Source organism: Galleria mellonella, unplaced genomic scaffold, assembly GCF_026898425.1.
Source record: "Galleria mellonella isolate WM207_F2 unplaced genomic scaffold, CSIRO_AGI_GalMel_v1 utg65, whole genome shotgun sequence".
Classification (NCBI taxonomy): Eukaryota; Metazoa; Arthropoda; class Insecta; order Lepidoptera; family Pyralidae; genus Galleria; species Galleria mellonella.
In genome coordinates this window covers 3510191-3525249 of record NW_026442138.1, presented here as the reverse complement: position 1 = coordinate 3525249, position 15059 = coordinate 3510191, and the positions used below count along the sequence as shown (strand labels likewise).

The 15059-nt window shown below is 35.0% G+C and overlaps 1 protein-coding gene across 1 annotated transcript in view; it reads right to left on the bottom strand.

Annotated features, from left to right (window-relative positions):
* Window positions 1-1121: 1121 nt before the first annotated feature.
* Window positions 1122-15059, bottom strand: part of LOC113519703 (uncharacterized) — a 41034-nt gene continuing 27096 nt past the window's right edge. Inside the window, exons 21-31 of the mRNA XM_026904878.3 lie at window positions 14916-15011; window positions 13494-13729; window positions 10092-10302; window positions 9403-9498; window positions 8091-8317; window positions 6934-7141; window positions 5716-5796; window positions 4271-4503; window positions 3076-3298; window positions 2242-2337; window positions 1122-1498 (exon numbers count right to left, since the gene is read on the bottom strand). Coding sequence (XP_026760679.3) covers window positions 1287-1498; window positions 2242-2337; window positions 3076-3298; window positions 4271-4503; window positions 5716-5796; window positions 6934-7141; window positions 8091-8317; window positions 9403-9498; window positions 10092-10302; window positions 13494-13729; window positions 14916-15011 — 1919 coding nt within the window. The 3' untranslated portion in view covers window positions 1122-1286. The remainder of the gene's footprint in view (window positions 1499-2241; window positions 2338-3075; window positions 3299-4270; window positions 4504-5715; window positions 5797-6933; window positions 7142-8090; window positions 8318-9402; window positions 9499-10091; window positions 10303-13493; window positions 13730-14915; window positions 15012-15059) is intronic.

Sequence of the window (15059 nt, the reverse complement as noted above, 5' to 3'; positions counted from 1 at the left end):
TCTAAGTTAAACCGTTATCACTTTAAAATATATTTCCTACTGACGAAACTTATAATAAGAAAAATATTATTAAAATATTCACAGAGCTAACTTCTTTGTGCAGTATCTTAAAGAAAGAAATATTTTTATTCAAGTAAATTTATACTTAAACTTTTTTTAATAGTAATTTTTCATTACCAATAACATCAAGTCATCATCACTATACATGTGTATACTTACAACATAAATATAAAAACCTATAGGTATAGGTCATACCTATATGAGTGAGATAGTCAATTATTTTTTCGTATCATCTGAACTACAATTGAAAATAACTCTGCGAGCACAATTCACACTTACATTTGTTGAATTTGTCACTATGGGTGAAATGACCTATTTTATACCTCTTATCATATCTCACTGATGTCCCGTCAGTGTATGCCGATAGAGTAGGCGGGATTACCATTCCATTCTCAACCATTAAAACACCTTACACTTAAAGAGTTTGTTAGTTATAGGGATTAAAAACTTAATTGGTTAATATATATTCCTATTAGGTTAACTTTCACGTAGTTCCCACTGGAAATTATCATAGTTAATTCTTGCTAAATTCGTCGTGATGAGCCAATTGATCTACTTTATCCTTACTTATCATCACTCATTTGTGTCCCGCCAGCATATACCGATAGTGTAGGCGGGGATATCAATGTCATTTTCATCAATTAAAATAAACCCATACTTACATGCACAAGTAGATATGTTATCGCTACTTTCTTGAGGTGTAAGTGAGGTAGAAAGTAATGGTAGGAAGGTCGTGCAAGTTCACTATCAAAGAGCCTAATTTTGGTTTTAAATCGTTTGAGTTTCAATTGATTTAGATTAGACGGCCATATGTTTTCGTATTTACAATATTTATTACATTTCGTTTTGCCAAGTTTTTATGATACAAATTTTAACGCTATTCTTAAGATATGCTTGATGCTTGTAATTTAATCCGATTGCGAAGAAATAAGAGTAACGTTTTCAATTTGCTGTATAACAGGAACGGTTTTTTATTCTATTTCTACGCTATCGATTTCTACTGTACTGTTTTTTTTTTTTAAATATTGGTTATGTCAAAATATTAAAAGAAAAAAAAAATATTTAGATATTTTTTTATTAAACAATTAAAACTTAATCTTACGTGTTATTAGATAATAAATACCTAAGTTTCTGTCAGTATTTATGGTATACGATCATTACAATAATACTGTTATGGAGTACTTTATATTTTATATTTTTATATCTATTTATATTATATATAATAATTATAACAGCTTCTGTATGGTGAGGCAAATAATAGTAACAACAATGCTGCTTTTTATTAACGTAGAAGAATCTGGTTCATCACAGTCCTCGTACTGAACCACTGAGATGAAATACGGCTGATATAGTTCCTTTCTAGTACTCATGTATTGGTTGATCGCCGACGAACTAGGTCCTGGCATTGTCCGTGTACGGCTTAGCTTCCAGGCGCCAACTGGTAAATAAAAAAAAAAAAAATAGTGTGACCTTTTTTATTGTTATTTTATTTTTAATGGTGAGAAGTTTATTTTGAATTTTTTCTGATCGAGGGTTACACACAGTTATAAATGTCTGTTAATGTACGGCAGTTTGGATCACTCATAATCGTTTCAAGGATATTCAAAGCTTTTTATTTTATACAACTTAGAATGGCAAACAAGCAGACGGCCCACCTGATGGAAAGTGGTAACCGTCGCCTATAGACATGAGCGTTACCATGGACATAACAGAGTATACTGTTTCGCCCATGATACCTGAGTCCTCAGGAGTGGCAACGCATGGGAGACCATGCGTTGCCACTCCTGAGGACTCAGGTGTTGTTCCTCTGTACCTAGTAAATTCACGCCATATCCCACCCTTCAAACCGAAACACAGCCATGCAAACACAACTGCTTCACGGTTGAAACACGAATGGGACAGAGGTATCCAAGCAATCGACTTTTGTACAAATTCTCCCTCTGGTGGACATTACGTATATTATATCGAAACCATTTCAGTAATCGACACATCCTGATCAGGGATGCGGAAGATTGTGTAATATTGTTTTAAATAATGGTTACCGCTAAATAACCCTGGCAATACCGATTTAAAACTGTGAAATTGAAAATATCTCAGTTTTAAAGCAGCAGCTTAAAAATAGTATCAGTGACTATACACATAAAAATATTAGGTCAACTTTTTTAAAATATCTTAACTTACCGGCTCTGTAATATTCGTCAATGTTGGTACAAGTGTACAGTAGTGAGTAACTCGCATAGTCTGTCGTTAATATGTACAGTTCCGTTTTTGTAGTTTCTGAAAAAAAAAAAACATTTATTATTTTATATTATTCTTACCTATTACTAGTCTAAAAATAATTACCTACTAGTTTGAATACCCTCTAGTGCTAAATTTCTAAGTCGCCTTTGTTGTTGTTTTAAAATTCGTCCAAAATTGGACAGGCAAAGTGCATAGCCCATACAGCCTAATTTTTTTTTAATTTATTTAATTAATTTGCGTTGTATGTTGTTGTTGTTGTTGTATGTTGTTTTGTGTTGTGTAGTTAAAGTTACAATTGGCTCTTCATGAGGAGAAAATGAGTCGCCTTTGCCTTTGTTGCTACTGGGACTGACAAACAAGTTAACAGACAGATGTCAAGTTTTAACTGCTATTTATGGACACATAAACACAGTTCATTGTGTTGCCTTTATGCATTATTACTTCAGGAGCAATTTATCTGAGATTGGTTACAGTGAAGTCTATACAAGTAAAAGGGAACATGGTAGAAAAATGTTTAAGAATATAGCATAATTTTCAGTCCAAAACAACAAAACCACACTGGCCAGTGTGGCTTCATCCAGAAATAAAGAACGTTACGTATTACATATACAAGTATATGTAAAAATATGTGGTATTCGTAGAGATGGTTAGTTAATCACAAGCCACTGAATAAATTTTAATGAAACGAGTACACCAAATTGTAAATTAATACAAGGCTCATTTTTAACCTAATTAATACGGGTAAACGGTTGTGGTTAGTTAAAAAATTTATACCTTCTGTCCCTTCAACTGGTATTTCCATTACCAATTTCGCGCTACCATCTTCTGATGTGACAGCGATTGTTCCTTCGACGGTTACCAGCTCATCATTGATCACAGCCCAGTTCACAATGGTCAGGAGTCCAGCCTCAAAGTCCAATTTATACTCAGCCCCAATACAAGTTCCGCTTTCATGGGTATTAATATATCTTTCAGTCTGATACCATTTTCCTGTGTACTGTGGGAAAATGGATATGATATTTTAAAGTAAGTATGGGTGATATTTACATAATATATAGTTATAATATCTATATATTGGTCTAATAACGGCTGTATTAAATATTAGTTACCCCATATGTAATATTGAATGGAATGACCCGATAGAAATGATTACGATGTTACTATTTTTTTATCTAGTAATTAAAATTTCATTCTATCATTCATTCATTCATTCCGCCGTGACTGTCTAGAGAAGAATATATGGATATCGGAGCGGTACCGATATGGTATGGGTAATGCCAATTTTAAATGGATAATTAAAGTTATTTTTTAACTGAAATTTGCTAATATACTGACGGTCCACTTAATGGAAAGTGGTAATCGTCGCCTATAAACATAAATAGCACTGTAGACATCAAATTCAAATCAAATTTATTCAAATATAATTGTTTACAAGCAGTTTATTATCTTTTTTTTTTATCTATTGCAGGCTTCGGAAAGTATATAGCAAATATGTATAGCAAGAACGCCCTGATGCCTACTCAGAAACCAATCTCATAAATCCATCAATTTTTTTTTAATGGATGAAAATGGAATGGTAACTCCACCTGCGCTGCCGGTGTACGCTGGCACCAGTGATAGATGAGAAGTGAGGATAAAGGCAGGTCCATTGGCCTATCGTGAAAAATTAGGCAAGAATTAACCATGAAGATTTCTAGAACAGCGTATAGGTCGACTTGATACTATGTATTGCTAGCAATGGGGCTATTAGAGCCTACAATTATAGCCTAGTAATTCTTTTCCCCCAAGTTGATTTGTCCCACGCGTGTTTCTGCTGAAAGGCTGTGTATGCATAACTGTGTTTTGGCTTGAAAGTTCTGTAAGTTGGACAGCTTTAGCTGTTCCATTGGTAGCTGGCGGAGTATCTATTAAGGTCCTAAAATTAAAATAATTTTAAACAATGCGAAAGTTAGGTTCCTTATTGAAGTACCATTTGAAGACTGAAGTTCTGCTCTATTGGTATATTTTGGTCGCACTGCCCAGGCAATATGATTTGTTGGCCCGTTTGCAGTGGGTAATGGAAACAGGCATCGTCGCTCTGATCGATATCCTGGTAGAACTGGGGGTAGAGGACTTCATTGTTATCCACCACTTCGTCGATTGCAATTTGGGCTGCTTCAGTGAACTGAGTCGTACGATTCCTGCTGTGTATAGCACTCCAGACTGTAAAATAGGAGTTTGTAGTATGTTATTTCGAGGAAAGTCTTCATGTAATCTTTACTAGTATTTTTTTTAATGGGTGAAAATGGAATGGTAACCCCGCCCGCGCTATCGGTATACCCCGACGAGGCACCAGTGGAAGATGATAGGTGAGAGTGAATGCAGGTAAGTTGGCTCACCATGATGAATTCGACAAGAATTAAACATGATAGTTTCCAGGGGGAACCACGTGGTCGACCTGAGAGGGTATATTGCTAGCAATGGGGCTATTAGACACCATTACTAACAATCCATTTCCCCCTTCTTTACTAGTATTTTTTAATGGATGATAATGGAATGGTAACCCCACCCGCGCTATCGGTATGCACTGGCGGGGCACCAGTGAAGGATGATAGGTGAGGAGATGAAGTAGGTCAGTTAGCCCATCGTGACGATATCAACAAGAATTGTTCACGATGGTTTCCAGGGGGAACCACGTGGAGGTCGACCTAATAAGGCATATTGCTAGCAATGGGACTGTCGAACTCCATTACTAACAATCCCTTTCCCCCCTCTTTACTAGTATTAGGTATGTGTAAGTTTGTTATTTGCTTCTATGTTTCTATGTTACTTAATTTGAAAGGAGAACAATATATGATATTTCACATCCTGGTTAATAGAAGTCACGTGTAAATGCTAATAGCGCAGCAGTAGATAGACCAGATCATGGAGAGATTCATTACCGATAGATATGAACAGCGTCACGTGATACTTAGGATACACTCGTCTGCATTGTCATTCCTAAGGACTAGGGTGTCATGACTCTATAACCAATTCGTATTCGTGTAGTTTCACTGTCGTAGTAAGAGACCATTCTCCAAATTGGCTTGGGAATGAGATTCTGTTTTTTATATACATATATCTTCGGACTACTCTATAAAGACTTTATATAATCCTTGAAACAATAATAACAATTATTACGTTAATACAGTAGAAATTTTAATTTTCAAGATACAAGTGACCTGGTTTAGGAACAAATGGTAATGTAAACTTTTTTATAATGTAGGTAACTTGATATACATAAGTGATGTTCTATTCTGTTCCTGTCTCTTTTTGGTAATAAATGTATTTTAATTTAATTTTGTTAAATTGTAAACTATCAATTTTCAGAAATAAAATTTGGTTTATAGAATATATATTATTATGGAAATTTATTTTTATAGTTTAACTACCCACCTCGCCGACGTTCACTATCGATGTTTTCGCATGAGTAGAGTACAGCATATTCGTTGTAATCGGTCGCTAGTACCCAAATTTCTGTAAAACAAAAAAATAAATGAATTGTAAATTCTATTTGACAGTTATTAAGTGCTTGTTAGTCTAATAATTTGCAAAGTCTACTGATCTGCCTTGGTATTTTTAAAGGTTTTTTTTTTAACCCACAAAGGTGGCAAACAAGTGTACAACCCATCTGATAGTAAACGATCACTGTAGCCTATGGACGCTTGCAATACTAGGGGTGTCACGAGCGCGTTGCCGATCCTGAAGAAACTTTAATATATCTTTTTTAAAGAATTCCATACTGTAGTCTTTAAGGAAACCCTCGGTAGAGAGGTCATTCCACAGTCTGAGCGTTTGTTGGAGAAAATTTCTCTGAACAGTACTGTACATGACCATTTAGGCTCAAGTGTGTGAGGATGAAATCCCTGTTGGCGAGCAGTGCGAAGGTGAAAAGTTGGCTGTAGGCATCATTTCAAACAATTTTTCAGAACACAATGTGTTGTACAAGGTGTAGAACACACAAAGGAAGGCAAAGTCTCGCCTTAAATGAAAGGGCTCGATACCGCCTGTGAGCTTGGGATTGTCAACAATTCTCATAGTCCGTCTTTGAACTGAGTCAAAACGACAAAGCTGGTATCCGGCCAGTGTAAATTGAAGTCCGACTTTATGCTCAGTATGCGCTGGTTAGAATACCAGTGATGAATGATGATAAGGATCAGATTAGTCGGCTCTCTCTCTATCTTTTTCTTTTTTTTTTTATACAACTTAGAATGGCAAACAAGTTGACGGCCTACCCGATGGAGTGGTAACCGTCGCCTGTAGACATGAGCAGTACCATGGACATAACAGAATATACTGTTTCACCCATGATACCCCCCATGCGATGCCATTCCTGAGGACTCGTTTCTCGTTTCTGTGTACCCTGTAAATTTACGCCATATCCCACCTATCAAACTGAAACACAGCCATGCAAACACAACTGCTTTACGGTTGAAACACGAATGGAACAGAGGTACCCAAGCAAACGACTTTTGTACAGTCTCCCTCTAGTAGATCTTTTTCTTAATCATCTTTGTATTGTGCAGGGATCGAACTCGCGACTATTGAAAGGTTAAAACGCTGCACCACCAAATAAGATTTATAATATCTGAATTATCTGAATCTAAAACCTACCTTGCTCCTGTCCATCGCTTAAAGTCCTCAATAGGCGTCCATTGCTATCAACGCGTACAGCACCGGTAGTGATTTCAGCGGTGACATCAAATATACCGGTATCAACCATTTCCACTTGGTCATCAGCGCTGTCGTAACGTGAGCTGGTGCAGTCGCCAGGATTGGTGTCTCTTGGATAACTCTTGATTTCGTGCCACCAACCGAGGAACTGGGATGATAATATGTTTTGATCAATTGACAAATTCAGTAGCATATACCACATACAACATTTCATATTTGTGTTTCGGTTTGAAGGAACGAAACTACAGGGCGTAATACTATAGTCCCTGGTATTGGAAGTATCATGGACTTCACCGTATCTTTATTCTGTGTCGTTTACAATAGGTATGTGTATTGGTAGCGCATTGATATCTAAATATTTGCGTCTAAACTGCGCCTACCATGTACTCTCTTGTATAGGCATTCCGTCACCCGTATCCAATAGCGAGGACGGGATGCCCTAAATACTGTACCGCAAACCATAAAAAAAAAATATCAATATATTGGGTCCTTCTAGACACTGTTGGCGGAAAAAAATCATCACCCATTTTGGATATCACTAATACGAGTTCGATATCTATAATAATATCGATCGGGTTTTTTAATTTCACCTTATATTGGATAAGCAATATTAAACGTATTTGTTATAGGATCAGTATATTAGATATTGTAACTAAAATATGTAAATATTCCTATTTATCACCCATACCTAGTTCACGCTACTGTTTATCTATAAACAACGTTTATTACTTCCGTCATTCTGTTAGCAATATTATCATATATTTTTTTTATACCACTGAGGTGGCAAACAAGCATACGGCCCACCTGATGGTAAGCGGTTACCGTAGCCTATGAATGCCTGCAATACCAGAGGTATTACGCGTGCGTCGCCGACCCTAAAGAAACCTCTTTACCCCCCTTTTGAAGAACCCCATACTGTAGTCTCTTGGGAAAACCTCGGCAGGGAGCTCATTCCACAACCTGAGTGTTCGTGGGAGAAACATCTCTAAAACCGCGCAGTACGCAACCATTGAGGCTGTAGGACATGAGGATGAACTCCCTGTCATAAAAAATATTGTCTGAAATCTCTATAAAGAAAAGGTATCAAGAAATAGAACCTGTTCTATATCGAAATTCTCTAGTCCAACAATATCCTCACACTGGCCTCTGAACACTGGCGCCTTTTGTGTATCAACTGGTGGCACGTAGAAACAGTCTTCGTCGCTTTGGCTGGTCGGTGTGTAATACTCTTCAATAAGACCTTGCGTGTCTAAGATGACTTGGTCCATGATGCTGTTTGCTTGTGCGCTTAGAGTAAAGGTCCTGCTCAGTTTCCAACTGAATACTGCGAAGAAAAGTTGGCATCAAATACGCAAAATCGAAACCTTTACGATAATGGGATCTAGTTGTGTAGAAAACAGCCTCAGAAAATGTTCATAAGGGGTAGTTTTTTGCATAATTATTTCCAATTTTAGCTTTTATATTCAATGGCGTGTCTAAGATTATTTTATAGAGAGGATCAGACTCTTTAAAAAGCCGCATATGCACCCTCAGACATGTCTTTCTTAAGTTTTGTACGTACGTAAGCCTGCATTCTAGTCTGGGCATCAGAGAGTTCTTTTTTTTTATACAACTTAGAATGGCAAACAAGCTGACGGCCCACCTGATGGAAAGTGGTAACCGTCCCCTATAGTCATGAGCAGTACCATGGACATAACAGAGTATACTGTTTCGCCCATGATACCCCCCATGCGTTGCCATTCCTGAGGACTCAGGTGTTATTCCTCCGTACCCAGTAAATTCACGCCATATCCCACCCTTCAAACCGAAACACAGCAATGTAAACACAACTGCTTTACGGTTGAAACACGAATGGGACAGAGGTATCCAAGCAATCGACTTTTGTACAAAGCCTCCCTCTGGTAAAGTTCTGTAGTGGGCATGCCCCCCTTCTTCCCTATAATACGGCTATGGTGATACTGAACATTTTCCCCAAAGGCCCATACCTATTACTAGTAATCGATGAAATATTAATTGTTAATAAATTAAACTTTGTTACTGTAAACCACTTGGCAAGTATAAAAGTAGATTTATAGGCTAAATAACTTTTAAAGAAACTGCATAATAAATAACACTAACGTAGTCACAAAATACGTATTTAGTTAGTTTTTAGTATGATTGCACTTAATAATAATCAAATGTGATAAAATTGAAATGGGCCCAACACAATCGCTTATCGTTTACAAGAGGAATTGTGAAAATCGAGAATATCCTCTTTTGGAAGTTGCTTAAAACATTTTTTAGGAAAAAAGAAAAAGGGGTTACTCAGTCAATCTATATCCATCTTTAAGTCCTAGCAAGTAATAAGGCGATACAGTTTTTAAAGGAATTATTAGATTCATGTAACAAGTGAGATTTTAAGTAAATTACCTTGTCTGTTTCCATCGGGCAAGTTACGGCAGCTGTACACGAGAGAGTACGAATCGTAATCGGTCGCGAGCACATAATAATTGGCCACTATTTCCTCTGAAAAAAAGAATATTTAGTGCTGATTATAGAAAATTAACACAATAAATCTTTCACATATCCTTCCCTTTATTCCTGAAAATATTGGGTCTACATAATATAGTTAGATTGAAGAATACACATTTATAAATGTGTACTCTTTATTTCAACTAAAAGTAAATTTATAATTGCCGCGTGGTCCCGGCATGGAATGGATCACTGCTTCCTTTCCCGTGTATGTCCTAAAAGGAAAATTTTTAAAAGTCGATGAATGAGTAGCAGCATTCTTCTTTAAACATCACCAAGGTTAAGCCTTGGTGATGCGGTTGTCAATCCGCATGCCAAGCGTGGAAACTAATGGTAGAATCTCTCCCCAACAGGAGGAGGCCTATGGCAGCATTTAGCAGTGGACAATTAACGCTGATATAGAATGGTATGGCTGTATGTTCGTGTCAATTAAGATTTTTTTTTTAAATGACTCAGACCTAAGTTTGTTGAGTTATGCCTTCAGATGATCATTGCTAACAATAGGGTATCTTAGTTTAAGGGCGAGCCAATTGCTGTGATTGTATGGTATTTATTATTATTTACTATCACATCTATATCTCACTTACCATCATCAATGACAAAAGTAATATCGAATACTCCACTGCCATCATTAGAAGATTGAGTTGCGGATCCAAATTGTGAAAGCAACGTCCTGTTTGCCACTAGAGTGTTGTTCACTTCCAATATTCCATTCACTAAGGCGTACTCAGCTCGATCGCAAGTACCAAATTGATAAGGTTGTGGGTATTTAGCGATTTCGATCCATCTTCCAGTGTACTGTTGAATAAAGCATCGAAATTATTTTAAATTCAATTAAAATATACATTACACATGCTTTTAGTTTAGTTAAAACGAAGAGACAATTTAGTCGAGCAAATGCGAGATGAGGTTTTTGAGTTTTAGCAATTTTGTAATTTTTATTTTTTATTTTGATTGTATTTTGCTTACTGGCATGCTATTATAGATTTGTAACGTATTGTAAAATTAAATTTATTATTATTATAAATAATATCTACGAGTTACTGAGAGGTATCAAATTTCAATCAACATTTAAGAGTTTTTAGAAAATTATCTATTTTTAATGAATGTTACTATAAACAGAATATTAATTGTTCTTTTGTAAGTAATTATTAGTGCAGAATATAAACAAATAGAAGCAGCTATTGAGTTAATTATGGATGAATAAAGAGAGAAGAAGAATAAGAAAGAACGCCGTAGTGATGGCAGTGACGCAATAGAAAAGACAGTAGAGAAATAATGAAACGATTTTACCAATATCTTGAATTTTGGTGATCTCCATTTTATATTAGAGTTATTATCCTTCGGATCAGTATGCTGAGGAAAATCTAAATATTCACATGTTTAGATAAATTTAAATAAACATATTGAAAAAGCTAAATACCTTATAAAGTGTTCGTGATTTTTAATGTCTTTTAAAGAAAAAATTGAATATTTGCTATACATTATATTTATACTACACACCTGTGTCGTATTAGAGAGTAATAATAAAATACAAAATGCTACGATTCAAACATATTTCTTTCGTTTACATTCATCAGTTTATTTACACAAGTTGGTTAGTTGCAAGTGCTTTTAAGTTAACCCTTTTTTAGCAGGTCTTTTACTTGGTAGACGAACGCCTGCCTCTATTAATTCGTCCTCATTCCTTCATGATCATTTCCGAATGAAACACAAAATATCCTTTCAATCTTTATTACTACATTATCTTTCAGTTTACATAATAAAGCGAAAATTTATAAGAATGTTTGATTGTTTTTAACCAACTTTAAAAAGAAGCAGGTTCTCAATTCGGTTGTTGGTTTATGTTTGTTAACTCATAATTTAGTAAGTTGTAAATCAATTTGGAAAATTGTTTTTTTTCTAAAAAGATATATTTACAGACCAATCCCGTAGATTTTTTTTTTAAAATCGATCCAATAGTTTAATTTTTATATCAAAACTATTGGTTTTGCCACAACTGAAGTTACTTTTCTGTGTAAAACACAATCTTAATTTTACTGAAATTGATCTCTGATCTCTGGCCATATCCTTGACCTCCCTATACGACATGACACCTAGTGTTTCTTTTATCTGTCCCATGTAGTTATTCCTCGGTTTTCCTCTTCCTATTTGCCCTCTATTTTTCCCTCCACTATGGTCTTAAAAATCGTCATATCGTTACACTGGTTACTTGATTAGAATTATTTAATTCCGCTATCATTAATACGTGTGTGACTGCCAACATTCGAAGATTAAAAGAGGATATGTAATAATGTTGTTAAATCCTACCACTTACTAATTATAGTGGAATTAAACAAAATAATTCTAAACACATAACAAATAACAATCTTAATTATTAAGTAGTTGATAAGCATTTTAAATGAAATTTCTGGACTTATTAAAATAGTTTTAATCTCATCTCTTACAAAATATGCCACAGAACACAACTAATTTCCAGTTAAAAAATACCAAAGGGACGGTTTAAAATCTATTAATCTGTACAAATCGTTTTGTCTCAGAGGGGCTACCATGAAATATTTTCCGAAATTTCGGGGACGAACGAAACAGAAATATGATGTTAATATTACATAATACATGCCATTTAAAATTTTTAAAAATGTTAAAATATCATTCCTCTAGACTAAACTATTAGGATAGGATTTATGATGAACGAAATGTTAAACTCCATTTACTGGGTCGATTTCGGTACGAACAAAGACACGAAATTGAGCCCGAAAATTCGGAATTTCATTTCATGGTAGACCACCAGATTCGTTTACGTCTCTTAGTGTCTTTAAACAAGGTCAGTGATTACTTGCTGTGTTACAAGGTCGTAAATAATTGAAATAAAGATAGACGTTTACAGTTTAATTTTAATTTTAATATTAATAAATGTATCTGGTAACACTGTATTACAACATAATTAATTATTATCAAATACATATTATTACAAATAATTTAGATTTTCATTGAAATTTTACACGTTCAAGTTGAAGTTATTTATAAAAAAATTAAGAAAAAAATAAAATTTTATTATAAAATAAATAAGAGATATTAAGTAATTTATCTGAGATAAGAAACAAACGAGCTTAGACTCTTTTGTTATTACTTTGAGATTCTAATGATTATTGTTTAAATTATTTATAGAAACAGAAAGAAAAATTCCTAAAATAAATCAAAATAAGACAGACATTGGGGTCGATTCTGAAGCATTACTTCTTTAAACTTATCCCTTAAGCTAATATTTTAAATTGATAATTCTGGGAAATTACTATTTTATAAAGTATCATAAACTAAAATTTATGATAATTTTTATATATATAAGATTTAAACCATCGCTTTGATGTGTAAATGGAAAGTCAAATATTAGAGATAAGTTTAGGGGAACAGCGCCAAAGAATTGTCCCCACTGTGTAAATAAAATATAACGCTATAATATAATAAATATATCTGAAATTAATTAAAACTGAATTGTACTTGTGGTCGATGCAATATTTAATTATCAATTTTTATTTACATATATAAATAATTTATTTATAACCAAGTAAAAAAATAATAATTATAGTAAATATATAATAATTACAGTATATATAAGAAGTCATACAAAAGGCGGCCTTATCGTTAAGCAATGTCTTCCAGACATTATTTGGGTAGAGGACATTGAGAAAAAGACAAAGGGTAGGTGGCGACTATTATATAGATACTAATGTATACGATGTAAACAAATATATATATATATATATATATATATATATATATATATATATATATATATATATATATATATATATAAACATACACATGTTTAATAACACACATACAACAGGAGAGAATGACGGAAGAAAATAATTATAGAGTTTTGACATTAAAATATATAAAAATAAGAACTATAATCGCTTTATCGCATTATTCAGATCAATAGAACGTTTTCTAAAGAAAACATTACAGAACGGGTTATAAGCACTTACTCTGTTAAGATCGAAGCCGCTAACTCCTCGTATTCTCTCGTCACACGGTCCAGGTAGAGTGATGTAGTTGGGTAGTTCATCGAACCGAGGATAGTAGAAGCACGCGTCGTTACTTTGGTCCGTGTGTTCGTAGTAGCCCGCGTAGAGGTCGGTGTTATTCGTGACGATGGCGTCTATACGCTCGTTTGCTTGTGGGGACAGAGGATACTGGTATCGACCGAGTTTCCAACTGAAAACTGGAGTGGATTGTCTTTTTAATAGATGAAGATTGTGTGGTATTTGTATGAGATGATAATGGAATGGTAATCCCGCCTGTGTTATCCGTATACGCTGTTAGGGTTTTTTTTTAATAGGTGAGAATAAAATGGTATCCCAACTGCGCTACTAGTATGCTCTAGTGAGCTATCAGTGAGAGATTATAGGTTTTTTTTTTATACAACTTAGAATGGCAAACAAACTAACGGTCCACCTGATGGAAAGTGGTAACCGTCGCCTATAGACATGAGCAGTACCACGGATATAACAGAGTATACTGTTTCGCCCATGATACCCCCCATGTGTTGCCATTTCTGAGGACTCAGGTGTTATTCCTCTGTACCCAGTAAATTCACGCTATATCTCACCCTTCAAACCGAAACACAGCCATGCAAACACAACTGCTTCAAGGTTGAAACACGAATGGGACAGAGGTACCTAAGCAATCGACTTTTGTACAAAGTCTTTTGTACTAAGGAGGAAATAAGGTAAGTAGGAAAAGCAAGAAAAGCAGATAGGTAAGTCCATCGTGACGATTTCTACAAGAACTAACTACGATGTCTTCCAGGTAGAACCACATGGAAATCTAATTGATGTACCCTGTATTGCTAGTAATAGATCTGTTACACGACGTAACTAACAATCCCTTTCCTTCAGGCTGTCGGGGCACCAATGAGGGATGATAGGTGAGGATGACGTTAGGTCAGTTGGCTATTGGCAATTGGTAATTTTACTATAAATATATATGCTCTCCATCATGTCAGTCTTTAACTATCCACTGCAGAACATAAGCCTACCCATTGGGGGGAGAGATTGGTTACTAGTAGTTGCCACTTTTGGCAAACGGATTGGCAGCCGCTGTCAGGCTTTAAAGATGTTTTAAGAAGGACGCTGCTGCCCATCCCTCGCCTTCCCTTCTTCGCCTCCGGTTCTTACGACACCCACGGGATAGATAGGGGTTGCCTATTTTACACTCTGCATAATATCAATAAATTAACAGGGCACTATGTGAACTTATTATAGGCAATTAAGAGTAAAAAATATTTTTTCTGAGTGACCCTTTTCGTGATATATTTTTGTTTATGCTAAGATTACTTAATCTTTTGGAGGGAATAATAAAGAAAACCTATCTGTTTATGGTTATACTAAATGGTGTTGTTTAAATACCTTGTTTCTGGTTCTCGTTGAAGTTCCTGCAACTGTAGAGGAGTGCAAATTCTTCGTAATCAGTGTCCAAAACGTACAAGTTCAGATTGATTGAAGCTGCAAAGAGTATTAAACTGTTAATAATATTTGTAAGGATATCATAAA